This window comes from Talpa europaea (assembly GCF_964194135.1).
Source record: "Talpa europaea genome assembly, chromosome: 14".
NCBI lineage: Eukaryota > Metazoa > Chordata > Mammalia > Eulipotyphla > Talpidae > Talpa > Talpa europaea.
Genome location: NC_140082.1, coordinates 35,217,158 through 35,231,691, shown reverse-complemented (window position 1 = coordinate 35,231,691; position 14,534 = coordinate 35,217,158). Strand labels below are relative to the sequence as shown.

Here is a 14,534-nt window from a genome sequence, read left to right as displayed (position 1 = left end):
GATGCAAAGCATTGATGGGTAACTGCACCAAACAGTACTAGTGGTCTTTGTGCTTTTTACTGCAACACTCTTAGTTTAAAAAAAGCAGTTCATTTCAAAATGTCCTTGATGACACAGCAAAAAATGATCAATTTTACTAATTGCTGACCCTTGGATATATCTCGTTAATGATCTGTGTGAGGAAGTAGCAAGTATACATTACGTACTTTTGCAACATACGGAAGTATGATGGTCATCTGACTAAGAGCACAAGAAAAAAAAATGCTTTTTTCTTGTAGTACCATTTGTACTGGAAAGAACAGCTGTCGGACCAATTCTGGTTATTCAAATTCTTGGGTTAGGCATTTTTTCCAAAAGCTATGAATTCTAGTGTACAACGGGCAAATAGTTGCCAAAGATAAAAAAAATTCTGGCTTTTAAGTGAAACCAAAATTTGTGACTGTCACTGTGAGCATGACAGCTCACAGTGTTTTTGATTGTCCCAAAAGGTCATTAAACATTCCCCTCCTTTTCATTATGTATTTGTGTGAGGCTGAATTTTCTTCATATACTTCAAGCAGAACAATGTATAAACAGATTGAATGCAGCAGAAATATGAGAATCTAACTGTTCTCTATTAAGCTGGGCATTAAAGAGATTTTTTTAAATGACAATAAAACAGCTACTTTTCTTGCTGAGGTTTTTTTTGTTTGTTTTGAAAAATGTATTTTTTATGTTATCATATAGTGAGCTTATTGTAATTTTTAAATGAAAGAGTTTCTTTCATGGGGTAAATATATATAGGGTAAATATATATAGATACAACTGTATATAGATATAACAACTAGATACAACAATAAGGTAAATCTATATAGATACAACTTACATAAATAAAAGCTTCTTAGGGGCTTCTGTAATTTTTAAAAGTGTGAAAAGTCCTGAGACCAGGAGGTTTGAGAACTGCTGCTTTTAAGAAACACTTCTAATTATAAGGTATAAGAGGCACCACTTTTTATCAGTTTAACCTGAACTCTGTTTTGTTTTGTTATAGTCACCTATTCTGTGACTGTTCCTTTAGGTTTCTGTTCTGTGCTACAGTGATTTAGGGTTACATGAGCTCACAGTAAAGTTTTTTTTTTTTTAAAGATTTATTTATTTATGCATACAAGAGCTGGGGTACAGGCCAGAGATGCAGGGAGTGAGAGGATTCACCAGAGACAGTGGGAAACAGAACAGGCAGATTACACTGCTGAGGGGAGCAGCAGGCGAGTCAGAAGAGGTCTGCTGCACCATGTGGATTGCTCCCTGATCAGTCGGGGATCGAGCTCGTGCTGCAGAGGCTGTGCATTGCTTCATAGTGCAGTGCTTAACCCCTTGTGCCACCAGGGAGGCCCTCACAGTAAAGTTTTTTAAGTGGACATTACTTTCAGTTTCACAGCTATAGAAAACTAAGATAGAACAGAAAGTTCCCATTTACCCTGCACTCACTTTCCTCTATTACGAACTTCTTATATTAGTGTGGTATTTTTGCACAGTTGATGAACTGGAATGATACATTACTATAAACTAAATTCCATGGTTTATTCAGATTTCCTTAGTTTTTATGCAATGTCCTTTTTCTGTTTCAGGATCTTAATTAGTTGGCCACATTATATTTAGTTGTCATTGTCTTCTTGTGATCCTTGTGACAGTGACAGTTTTTCAGACTTTCTTGTTTTTGATGACTTTGAGAATACTGGCGAGGTGTTTTGTAGTATGTCCCTAAACTGGAATTCATCTGATGTTTTCTTCTAATTAGACAGATATAATGGGTTCTTGGGAGGAAGATCTCAGAAGTAAAGTGTTATTTTCATCACATTGTATAGAGGACACATATTGTCAACATGATGGTGATTTTTGCTGTTGCATTGATCACCTTGCCTCAGTGGTGCTGGATAGGCTTCTCCAAGTTACTCTCTCCCTTACCTTTTATATAGCATGCTTTGGTCAGAAATCATTATCCCAGCCCTCACACAAGGATAGTGTTGGAAAATTTACATAAATTATTTGGAATTCTTTGAAGGAGATTTGTTTTCTCTCATTTAATTAAATTAAATTATATCAGTATAGATATAGGGATATTTATTTTATAATTTGGGTTATGGTTCATTCACTCAGAATGTTTGTTGATAGTATTGTTTTCCTTAGACTGTATTCTCTAAAGTATACCATTTTTTTTTTTTAAAGATTTATTTATTTATACAAGCACTGGGTACAGTCAGAAGCTCGGGAGGGTGAGAGAATTCACCAGAGCGGGGAGCAGAGCAGGCAGAAGGACCGAGGTACACTGCTGAGGGGAGCAGCGGGCGGCAGGAGAGGTCTGTGCACCATGTGGGACCCTCCTCCCGTGGCCGGGGAGCAGCCGGGGATCGAACCGGCGCTACAGAGGCTGCGGGCAGCTTTGCAACCCAGCACACAACCACTGCGCCACTGGGGAGGCCTAAAGTATACCATTTTTTATTGTTGTAAATGCATGAGTTTCAGGGAGAAAAGTCTCTTTACATCTCTGTTGTTCCAGAAAGTAGCTTGCTGAACCAGGTTTTGAGAGTAGAAAGTAATTTTGATAGGTGAGAAAGGGTGATAGAAAATAATATGTGCCCAGCCAAGGAGGGTAAGAAATACTGAATAATGCTTAGGAAATGATTATTATACTTGGGGCTGAATATATAGGGCAGTGTTTTTAATTATTTTAAGGGAATCTGAAAAGCAAGGGGAAAGACCCTCCTTCGTCTCCCTTAATCTTTTATATAATTTAAACTTCTTTGTTAGGTTTGATTTGAAAAGAAGGGCAAATTTGCTTAAAAGAAAAGTTTGTTTTTCTCAGAGAACAGTGGGAGGTAAGACTGTCCAAGCTGTGAGGGCTCTTGAACCTGAGCCCATCACTGTTTTCTCTGGTAAAGTAAGTAAATCCTTACTTTTCATCATTCACATGTTCTTATAAGCTGACTTTAAGCAAAATGACTTTTAACAAGATGATTTTATTTGATGACCTGCTGTGTTATTCTTCTGTTTTTGTAGCAAGGACATGTCTTGATGAAAGTGTGGGAAAGATTCATCTAACAGAATTTATAGAGACTCATTTGTCAGTGGGAGGAGACTTGAGGGGAAGAGATCGAATAGGTGAGGTTTGGTTGTTTGAGCCGAGCAGGTAGCAACAATACGAAAAACAGCAGAAAGGATGCTGGAAGAATTGTCAAGATTTGGATTTGGGGGGAAGGGGCAAAGAAAAATAGGTGATTAATGTTTTAAGATAGAAAATGCTATTCAGAAAATGTAGAAATAAAGTCAGTAATTCTTTGAGCGTGAAGCTTCTGCTTAGGTACAAAGGATTTGCAGTGGGAATTTCCAAATGCCTTTTCCAGGTAGGATGAGCTGAGCATATTCAGTTGGATTTTGCAAGGCTGGACTTGACAATGATAAAAATGTGCTAACATGGGCCTTCCCTGGTGGCGCAGCGGTTGAGCACTGGGCTGCAAAGCTGCCTGCAGCCTCTGCAGTGCTGGTTCAATTCCCGGCTGCCGGCGAGGGTCCCACATGGCACGCAGACCTCTCCTGCTGCCTGCTGCTCCCCTCAGCCGTGTACTTCCTCAGTCTGCCTGCTCTGCTCCCCACTCTGACTCTGGTGAATTCTCTCACCCTCCCGCGCTTCTGACTGTACCCAGTGCTTGTATAAATTAAAAAAAAAAATTTAAAAAAATGTGCTAACATTCTTCTTGGAGCAATTACTAACTCGTTTTTGTTTTCTAACAGAGTTTTAGATTTGGTGTAGAAATAGCGTATGTGGGAGCCACTATCTTGGATGTCTGCAAGAGAGTCAGGAAAAAGACTTTGGTTGGAGGAAACCATCAGAGTAAGGCTTTCGGTTACTCTTCTTTCGTTTGCTACAAAAACTAGTTTCCTCTTTTTTTTGGACTTGCCATAGAGTTTTTGTTCTCTTCCAAAAGGTGGCATTAGAGGCGATGTAAAGGGGCAGGTGGCTCTGTTGTCCCGGACCAATGCCAATGTGTTTGATGAGGCTGTACGGGTGACTGATGGAGAAGTACCTGCAAGGATCCATTTGATTGGGGTAAGAGTACATTTCTGTTGACTGCTTCATGCCCAGAAACATAGCAGACACACATAGTTGATAAAAATGTTCAATTTAACTAGGATTATTATACAAGTGGACATGTGGGTTTTTGACTCTTGACCAGGCAGCATCGTGACGCAGACCTCACCCCTGCCATTGTGATTATACTAACCATAGATTCCTATAAAATCAGACCCAATTATGACAGAGGAACTTTTTTTTCCCATTATAAAAGATATAAATGCCCTTCTCATCTTCGATTATACAAATGAGGGTGCTGGCTACCTGCGAGCATTCTTGTGTATGTTGTTCATTAGTGTAAGAGCAAGTGAGATGACAGCATGGCTGGGAAGTGCTGGTGGGCTCAAATGTATAGAGTTTGAACACCTGGGTTCTAGCTCTGGTTCTGTCACTAGCTTTGTGTGGCTTGTGGCAAGTCACAACTTCTGTGTGCCTCATTCTCTCCATCTCTAAGATAAAACTAATGCCTTTCCTTTACCTGTTTCACGGGGAAGTTAGGATTGACATGTCTATGGGATTTTTAACTCTTCAAAGCAAAGTCATAGAACTAAAAGATATTTATTCATTTATGGAAAAAAAAAAAAAACCCTTTCAAGAGCCTGCTATGTGTTCGCACCCAATATGAAGTGTAATAAAAGATGTTCTCTTTTTTTTTCTTCATTTATAAAGCTTATATAATCAAGTTAGAGAAATTTTGGAAATTGAAAGGAAAAAAATCACCCATAATTTCCATGTTTCATATAATAAATCTCACTTTTGCTAATTTCTTATGTCTTTGTCCTGATATATAGGTAGATTACATAATTGCAGTTACAGTGCACATAAAAATATCTGCTGTTTTCCATTGGACACATAGGCATGTTTTCTTTCATGTTGCTGCTTTAAGGACCTTACAATATTTTATCTAGTAGATGTAGCATAATTTAGTCATTTTCATTATTGTAAGAAAACAGTGCCTTTGGAATATCATCCATGCTGGACTTGATATAAAGTAAGTTGCTCTCTTCCCCTCTCTTACATCTACTCATTGCCTGTAGCACACACCATTGTACTTGACCACATCTGGTTTCGAATTATAATGTATATTGTCTCATTTTGGTCTTTTTTTTTTTAAAGACTTATTTATTTATGTATACAAGAACTGGGGTACAGACCACAAGTGTTGGGGGTGAGAGGATTCACCAGAGACAGAGTGGGGAACAGAACGGACTGACTGAAACACACTGCTGAGGGGAGCAGCGGGCGAGACAGGAGAGGTCTGCTGCGCCATGTGGGTAGCTCCCTGGCCGGGGATTGAACCCATACTGCAGTGGCTGCGGATAGCTTCATAGGTTGCGTCCTAACCCCCTGCGCCACCAGGGAGGCCCTCATTTTGGTCTGTTTTACGTTAGTGTTTTATGTGACCCTTCCCCAATAGAAGATAAATTCTTTAAATGTGGAGCCCTTATTATCTTTCTTCTGTAAGGGCACCCACATCCATGCTCAGCACATGCTTCTAGGTAGAATTAGGCTGAATGGTGACAAAATCAGGCACTCTTCTCCAGAAATTAACCTTTAAACATAAAAAAGTCTGAACCTATAGAAAGCCTTTAGTTCTTTCTTCAAAAGAAACAATGGTAAGTTATTCATACTCCATACTTTATATCTGGTGCCATTTATATTTTCCATTGCAATCATTTTATATTCCTGTTAGGTAGATGATTTAAATTGCCCTTTTTGAAAGAAAGTAGTGGGCAACTAGCTTTTGCCCCTTTAAAAAAAAACATAAGGAGAGTTTAAGTAGCAGCCCAAACTTGTTAATCCTGTTTTCAGGCTGTGGGAATAGCCTAGTGCTAGTGCTTGTGCTTGAAGAAGTTCTCCATAAATTGCCTTTATGCTTTGGGTGTAATATGATCTGTGTTAAAGATATCATCTCATCCCAAAATCCCATCTCTATGTTTGCTTTACTTTGTTTTGTAAAAATAACAACAAAAACAACACAAAATGAACAACAACAAAAAACCAAAAATCCCACCAAAAAACTTTTTCAGGGGATTAAATCATTTGGATTGGACAGAATCATTGATATTTGGATCCTTCTTCAGCCAGAGGAAGAACGGAAAAAACGTGAGTACCCTCCTGGCTGTGATGCAGTGGACAGAAGCACTCCTGTGACAAGGGATGGGAGAAGGAGGGGCTGGTTCTGAGTCAGTGTTCTTATTTTCTTCTGGAAATGGGTGAAGCTAGCTTTTGTGAAATGCCTGAGACCTGTTTTCAGAGGTACTGACAGTTCTTTCCAGATCCTTCTCTCAGACGTCTAAATTTCTTTCTGATGTTAGTCCCTTAGGCTTGTCTTTCCCACCATCTGTCTGCTTTGGCAACTTTACACATGGAACCTTCTGCATGAGTCCCACATGGTCATTTCTGACACTTTGATCGCACATTTGTGTTATTGTGCTATTTCAAATCCCTGTGAAGTAGGTAAGGATCTCAAGGGTAGGGCTCTTTAACCTCAGTTTGGAGACGGAGAGGCTAAAGCACAGGCATTTCACTGACTTGCCCAGGAACACACAGCAGATTAGTGATGTAGTTGGGACTAGAACCCGGATCTCCCAGCTTGAAGACCATTTATTGATTACACTGTTGGTTAGGAATGTGGAGCTACTGCCACTGCCTGCCAATGTCATCTGTGTCATGTTAACCTGTGTGTGTATCCCCGTAGAAAACCTCTTCATTAAGGACAAGTTTATTAGAAGATGGGTGCACAAAGAAGGCTTTAGTGGCTTCAAGAGGTATGTGACTGCAGCCGAGGACAAGGAGCTTGAAGCAAAGATTGCCGTTGTTGAGAAGTATAATATCAGGATTCCAGAACTGGTGGAGAGGATAGAAAAGTGCCATATAGAAGACCGGGACTTTGCAGGTAAAGGAAACAGTTCACGTCCCCCAAGGGGAAAGGACATGTGTCTTCTTTTTTTTTTTTTTTTTTTTTTTAAAAGACTTGATATACATTGATTTTTTTTTTTATTTTTTTAAAGATTTATTTATTTATTTATTCATACAAACACTGGGTACAGTCAGAAGCACGGAAGGGTGAGAGAATTCACCAGAGCCAGAGTGGGTTGCAGAGCAGGCAGAAGGACTGAAGTACACTGCTGAGGGGAGCAGCGGGCGGCAGGAGAGGTCTGCGTGCCATGCGGGACCCTCCTCCGATGGCAGGGGAGCAGCTGGGGATTGAACCGGCACCGCGGAGGCTGCGGGCAGCATCGCAACCCAGCACTCAACCGCTGCGCCACCAGGGAGGCCCAGGACATGTGTCTTCTGATGCTTCCTTTCTGCCTGCATGACTGCCGTGTGTACCCAGGGGCAGCTCTGCTGCCTTCTTGGCCTTGCCTAAGAGAAGGGAGCAGACCTGCAGTGTTTCCTGAGGGCCCTTTCTTTCTGTTGCTTTTTAGCCACTGTCACTTTGGGCAGGCCATTCACCCCTCTTCTGAGCCTGGGTGTGTAAAATAGCAGGATTAACAAGTCACTGAGATATTCATTGTGATCCTGAGATATGCTAACTACAACTAAGTTTTTACTTCCCCCTTTCTCTCTCACTCTCTCTCATCTAATTTAGGTTCTTCTTTGCCCCTTTTCCCACAAAGCTGCACATAGGCAAGAAAATTGTGGTTTGAATTTCAACAGTATAGGAAGAAATGTCTACTTCCCCCATTTTGTTTCCTTCCCTGTTACTCCCTCATCTAACTATGCTGTATTTTTATTCCAGAGTACATTTTGGGCACTGTGCACAAAGCCAAAGGCTTGGAGTTTGACACTGTGCATGTGCTGGATGATTTTGTTAAGGTGCCTTGTGCCAGACACAACCTCGCACAACTGCCCCACTTCAGAGTCGGTAAGGCTGCACTGAGGGCCTCTCTGAGAATTGATTGTGGGGTTGCCTTTGGATTGCCTGGATGTTTGTTACACAGTATAGCACCTTTGGAAGGATCCTTCTAGAAGCAGAAAAACCTTCTACTTCTAAACTTCCTTCTAGTCCTAAACTTGTGACTCCTGTACTGTGGATTTTTACGAAAAACCAAACTTCACAAGGTCCACCTCTCTGCAGGTGGTTATGTTTAGAGTAGCCCAACTTAACCTTCATTAACTCTGCAGCTTTGGATTTTTGTCGTCAGACATTGGGTGCTCCAGCCTCATAAAAGCTTTAAAATGTGCTATTTTCTGCTCACAAGCTGGTTTTTTTTTTTTTCATTATTCTCCTTTTTATTAAAGAGGCCAGAAAATCATATGAGTGGACTAGTAAGCACTCTCATTTATTTGCATCTATATAAACTTATACTCAATGCTAGTTGTTAAACTAACATCAGTGCTATTGTTTTGGTTTATATTAGGATAAAATGGTTTGAAGTTTTCCTACAAACAGTTTCCTTAAAGCTCTTTGTTAACCATGGGTTCAAAATTTGGATAGCATACATTGGAGAGCTTAAAATACAAGTACTGAAAATTCCTTATCTGATGAATATCTTCATAAGTGAGGGGAAGACATGGTATTGGAATGGAGTGGGGAATGAAATGGTTGTAGAGCGAGAACAGTTGCTTTTTATTGGGGAGGAGGGGTGTATTTAATATACTGCTACTTTTTTTCCCCCTGCTGGTCATTACATGTACTTGTTTGGGATTAACATCTTTATTGAGATATAATTCACATTCCATACAATCCACCCATGTAAAATATACAATTTAATGGCTTTTAGTATATTCACAGATCAACTGCTTTTTATTGAGTTCTTTCCATCGTGCTGGGGTATTGTGAATGAGAGAAGAGAGGCGTAAGGTAGGCAGGAAAGACTTGTAAATGTGTTTTTCTTCTCTGGTTGTCCTGTCACAACATAAGACAATTCTAGAACATACTGTCAGACACACAGTACAGGAAATGGAGAAAAGATGGGCATTGGAGATGAGCAGGCTTGGGTTTGGCTCCTGGGCCCTTGACTAGATGGGGCCTGTTTTGTCTAAGTGACTTAAGCTTCATAAGCTTCAGTTTCTCCATCAGCCACACAGGGTTGTGGTGAGAGCTGGGAGGATTACCATAAGCACATACCTAGCACCTCTCAGGAGTTGAAGTGCCAATGGCCAGATTCCTGGAATTTACCTGTAGCAGCATGAAATAAAACTCAGTATTTTGTGCCACTAGTCTGTTAGGTTTTTGTTCATTTTTGGATATGGTGTTTGTAGGAAAATTTTGTATATATAGCCAACAAGTCTTGAATGGTTTTTTGGGGTGAGTGGATGAGGGATGGTAAACATTTACATAAGAACATGTTATTTTATAAGTAGGCTTTGGAGTTGATCTGTATTTTTTTCTTTACTTTCTTTAGAGTCATTTTCTGAGGATGAATGGAATTTACTGTATGTTGCAGTAACTCGTGCCAAGAAGCGTCTTATTATGACTAAATCATTGGAGAACATTTTGACTTTGGCTGGGGTAAGAGGAACTGGAGTACAAGTTAATTTAATTATGGTCAGGTTTTATTAGGTTTGAATAAACAATCAACCTGCAGGCTTATGAAGACCTTTGACTCGGTGTCTGGTTTGAAGAGAAGACTTCTCTTTCGTGAGAGTCCATGGCCCATGGTACAGGAAGTGCTCTTACCAAAGAAAGAAAAATTGGTTCTTTTCTAATTGAATTTTAAAAGTTCTTTTTAAAATACCAACTGGATTCAGCAATGTCTTCTCCCATGCTCAATCAGTTCTCAAAACTATTAGGCAAAAAACAGCAAAAATTGTTTTCTGTGTCTAAACTTCCCCTCCCTCCCACTCCCTAGTCTTTTATGAACTTGCAGCTGCTGTTACTAATAGACTTCCCTGAAAGAATATGTCCTTGCCAGGGGAGAATGAGCATGGAGCCATCTGGCCTCCTGTCATCTGGCTGAGATGCAATAAAGCATCAGCAGTCACTCAACACTTGGCACACCAGCCTTCTCCTCCACTCGCTTATTTCTATTTCTTTTCTGCCTTCCATGGGCTGTAGTATAAGCCACTTAGTCTTTTTCAAGGCTGCTACTTGAACAGAAACAGAACTTGAACAGAAATTTGAGCAAACAGTTACTACTTAGTGCATCTTTCCTTAAAGCAAAGATACTTAAGCCTGAAACTTAAAATTCAAAGTGTAAAAATTAATGTACTCTTTCTTGGCTCTCGCCAAAATATATAAGATTTTGTAAAACAGGATGATTTAGTTGAAGTTCCAGATTGCATGTTTCTCAAGGAGGTAAGAATATTTGTAGCTGTAGAATCTAAGTGTTGCAACTACTAATGACTTGGAACTTAGGGGCAGGCAGATGTGTGGGGCAGGAATCATTTTTTTTAGTAAATGGTGTATTGTCACAGAGTTGTTCAGTGGTAGGAAAACAGAACGCTAAAGCTCATAATTGATTATTTTGGGGGCTGCCTGCTATGTGCCAAGCATATCTCTAGGCAGTGAGGTTATAATTTTGGACAAAAATTCTCGACCTCATAGAATGGAGCCCATATTTTAGATGAAGAGACAGACAACAAACAAAAAAATAGGATTTCTCTTTACATTTTGAGGAAGATAATACCAGAGCTTAAGGAGGAGGAACTTTGCAGATAAAACCCTGTGTGACTGCGCAGATCTGTCTTGCCCTGGCTAATTGCCTTTCGTCTTCATCACGCTTTGTTCTCTTAGATCTCCCTTGTCATTTTTCTTCACACCTCTTTGGGACAGGTTTATTTGACTGTAAGAATATTTCTGGAGTTTGAAATCAGATGCATCTTCCCTGAAGTAATTTTGACTCACCTGAGTCTCACCTTCCTTGACAGTTTGACTGGAGTCGTTTGAAACCACTAAAACCTTCTTTGTGCCTTTGTCCCCCGTGCCTAGAGTGATGAGCAATTTTTGTCTCCTCTATGACCAAGAGTGCATCTGGCTGTCTCCTTTTTCTTTAATCCCCGTAAAAATGCAGCTAATCACCAGAAGCCTTTCTTGTCCCTGTGTTTATTTCTTTAAGTTTTGGAGAAATGAAGAGAATCATCACAGTAATTCTCATTTGCCCAAATGGAATCCCTCCTTATCGCAAAAATCCTATGAGTGGATAGGAAATGTATGCTTTTCTTTTTAAGAAAGGATTTCACATAGTTAATTGTCAGTACTCATTGGTTTGCCACTACTATTTCTGATGTTTCTGTAGCAGATAGGCACATTTTATAAGAGAGAAAAAAAAAAAAAAACAAGTTATTACACATAGACTATAAAAAAAAGCACATAGGGCCTCCCCGGTGGCGCAGCGGTTGAGCACTGGGTTGCGAAGCTGCCCGCAGCCTCTGCAGAGCCAGTTCGATCCCCGGCTGCTTCCCGGCCACCAGAGGAGGGTCCCACATGGCATGCAGACCTCTCCTGCCGCCCGCTGCTCCCCTCAGCAGTGTACTTCGGTCCTTCTGCCTGCTCTGCTCCCTACTCTGGCTCTGGTGAATTCTCTCACCCTCCCGCGCTTCTGACTGTACCCAGTGCATGTATAAACAAAACAAACAAACAAACAAATAAAGAAAGAAAGAAAGAAAACATGCCTCTATAAAAAAAAAAATAAAATAAAATAAAAAAGCACATAGCCAGTTGTAATTCAGAAAATAAGACATCATAATTATTTTGTAAGCAGTTATTTGTGGTCCTTCTGGTATACCAGAACTGTGTAGACTCCCCCAGGGACATGGTCTCTGTGCTTGTGACATTTCTGGTCTGGGAGGTAACATTTGAATGGGTGCTCACTGCAGGTACTGGGCGCTTAGCATGTTCTGTTGTATTTCTTCCTCACAACAGCCATATGATGTGTAGGTGCCGTGTGATCTGCCCTTAGAGCTGAAGAACTGAAGCTGAAAATGGTTAATTGTTTGCCACTACTATAGCCAGAGATTTGGAGGATAGAAATGTTGTGTAGTGCTGATGTGGGTAGATCTTTTAAGGTCCTCTGTGTTAGCTTATCTGGGTTGTAAAATGAATATACAAAGACTTTTTAATGATTCAGGGACAGGTAGCGTAAGATAAAATTCAGAAATATCCCAAATTATGATGAGAACCAATAGTTTCACATGTTTTGCCATTAAGCCTTTTTTTCTTTTAAAAAAGCACTTTCACTAAGAAGCCATTTGAACTGCTTTGAGTGTTCTTTCTTGGGGATACCTTATAGGCAGGGGAAAAAGGTAGAAACTCAAGGAAATGGACATTCAGTGCTTTTCTCTCCAGTATGTATACAACATTTAACTTGTGTTTATAGCTCCTTAATTACTGGAGTTTCCCGGCAAGGTGGCAGAAATATTGCTGTTATCCTCTTTCTCACTCTTTTCCTCTCAGGAGTACTTCTTGCAAGCAGAACTGACAAGTAATGTCTTAAAAACAGGAGTAGTCCGCTGCTGCGTGGGACAGTGCAACAACGCCATCCCCGTGGACACTGTGCTTACCATGAAGAAGCTGCCCATCACTTACGTACGTGGTCTTGGTGGCAGCATTCGCTTTCTGCAGAGTTGAATCCAAAATTTGTTTGCCTTTTATTGCACTTGCTTATTTTATTGCTTGTCTGGGCTGTGGGTGAGGGAGATAAAAGAGAAATTTGTGCAATCCTTACTAGGGGCTTTCTGTATGGAAGGCATGAGCAGTGTGGTGTATGAAAGACAGTGCAACCACAAGTCCAGAATGTGGGCCATCATCTGGGTGACTGGCACATCATCACAGTGGCTGGCACTCAGAGGAGAGCTCTTTACCCTGGAGGGTCCCATTATGTTCCTCTGGGCTTTTTTTCCCCTGCCTTGATAAATTTTGGCTTCTACTCAAAGAGAATTTGGTAGAGTTGAGTCTTCCCAAGATGGACCATACTGTGGGAAGTATTACTCAGGGGTTCACCCAGGTCTGAAAACATCAGAATCATAGCAGCAGATCAGTGCTTCTTGGTGGAAAATCCTTGTTCTTTGAGTGTTCCCCTTATTTCCTTTTCTTATCACTCACTGCAGAGCAACAGGAAGGAAAACAAGGGTGGCCACCTCTGCCACTCCTGTGCAGAGCAGCGCATCGGTCCTCTGGCCTTCTTGACAGCCTCCCCTGAGCAGGTGCGTGCCATGGAACGCACCGTTGAGAACATAGTGCTGCCCAGACACGAAGCCCTGCTCTTCCTGGTCTTTTGAAAGCCCAGCGGTGCATTCTCCACAGCATAGAATTCCTGGTGTGGACTCCAGTTACTTGAAGAAAGCCAGTGTGGGGCCGAGGGCTCATTCACCTGAGACTCTGAATTCACTCATGGAGCATTTTTTGAGGAAGACGCCAATGAGAGTTGGACCTGTCATTTCTGCGTTCCCTGTAGGTAGCCAGTTTCCACTGCCCCTCCTCCATGTGCATCAGACTGGGGACCTGGGGGGGTGTTCTTTTGATAAAAAAATTTTATGTATTTAAACTTTTATTATAAGATTTCAATTAAACAGGCACTGTAGCACTGGCAGACCACTGTGCAACACCTGGCTTCAGCACTCTTGTTTTTGAACTTTCTCCAACTTTCTTTTTGCTTACTTTATTCAATATCTCTGTCACTATTCACTTGATACAACAAGCAGAGTCTAACACTTAATGTCTAGGGCCATAACTGGTGTATCAAAAATGAGATTTTCCTGACAAAATGAGTCACACACATTTAAGATATAACCTGTGCCTTTGTCATTTTGGGATTCACAATGTAAACAGGGAGGCAACCTAATAAAAGGTCAAGTACAAAGTGACAATAGCTAGAGTTCACATATTTCCCACAGGTAGAACTGAGGATCAGAAAGAGTTGAGGGAGAAGTGGAGTTGAACAGCCACCAGGGCATGGAGAGGGAAGTTGGTAGAGATGGAAAGTTGGTACCTGGTTCAGTGCCTGGGGATGCTGGGTGGATGTTGTAATAAGGTATTCTTATAGAAACTACTGATGAAAAAGCTCATATCACTTTGATGTACATGGATCTGGTATTTTTACATTTTTGCTATACAGCACTTCAGGGATGCAGATGGCAGGTGGGGGAGTTGGCAAAAGCCTTGCCCAGAGAGTTCACCACATCTAGTCTCTGAGTCCAATCAAGCGGAGTTCAAGAGCAGACAGACCTCATAGCTTCATTTGTTGCAGACTCCCCTTAACCTCTCCTACATCAGGCTTCTAGTGGAGCTTAGCATGCAGGCTGGTGAGTAAAGCAAGGGCACTGTGGGATTGGGCCAGGGGTGCGTGGAAAGGGTGAGTGCCAAGCTAATGTTTGTCTATTGAGAAAAATTCAGAGAATTGACCCTACAGACGGAGTTGGATTATGTGATGAGAATGGGATGGGGCTGTTTCATACACTTTGCCAGTATGCCAGGCAAACCTTATTTGATGCCCATGAATAACATAGAATAAAAGGGCAAGAGGAAGGAAGTTATTTG

General features: G+C 41.0%; 1 protein-coding gene across 1 annotated transcript in view; it reads left to right on the top strand.

Moving 5' to 3' along the window:
- FBH1 (F-box DNA helicase 1) overlaps positions 1–13,587 on the top strand; it is a gene marked incomplete at its 5' end in the record, with an annotated part of 30,794 nt that extends 17,207 nt beyond the window's left edge. Inside the window, 8 exons of the mRNA XM_084253788.1 lie at positions 3,769–3,868; positions 3,963–4,084; positions 6,139–6,214; positions 6,810–7,007; positions 7,854–7,979; positions 9,463–9,569; positions 12,453–12,584; positions 13,106–13,587. Of these exons, the coding sequence (XP_084109914.1) occupies positions 3,769–3,868; positions 3,963–4,084; positions 6,139–6,214; positions 6,810–7,007; positions 7,854–7,979; positions 9,463–9,569; positions 12,453–12,584; positions 13,106–13,276 (1,032 nt within the window). The 3' untranslated portion in view covers positions 13,277–13,587. The remainder of the gene's footprint in view (positions 1–3,768; positions 3,869–3,962; positions 4,085–6,138; positions 6,215–6,809; positions 7,008–7,853; positions 7,980–9,462; positions 9,570–12,452; positions 12,585–13,105) is intronic.
- Positions 13,588–14,534: the final 947 nt, after the last annotated feature.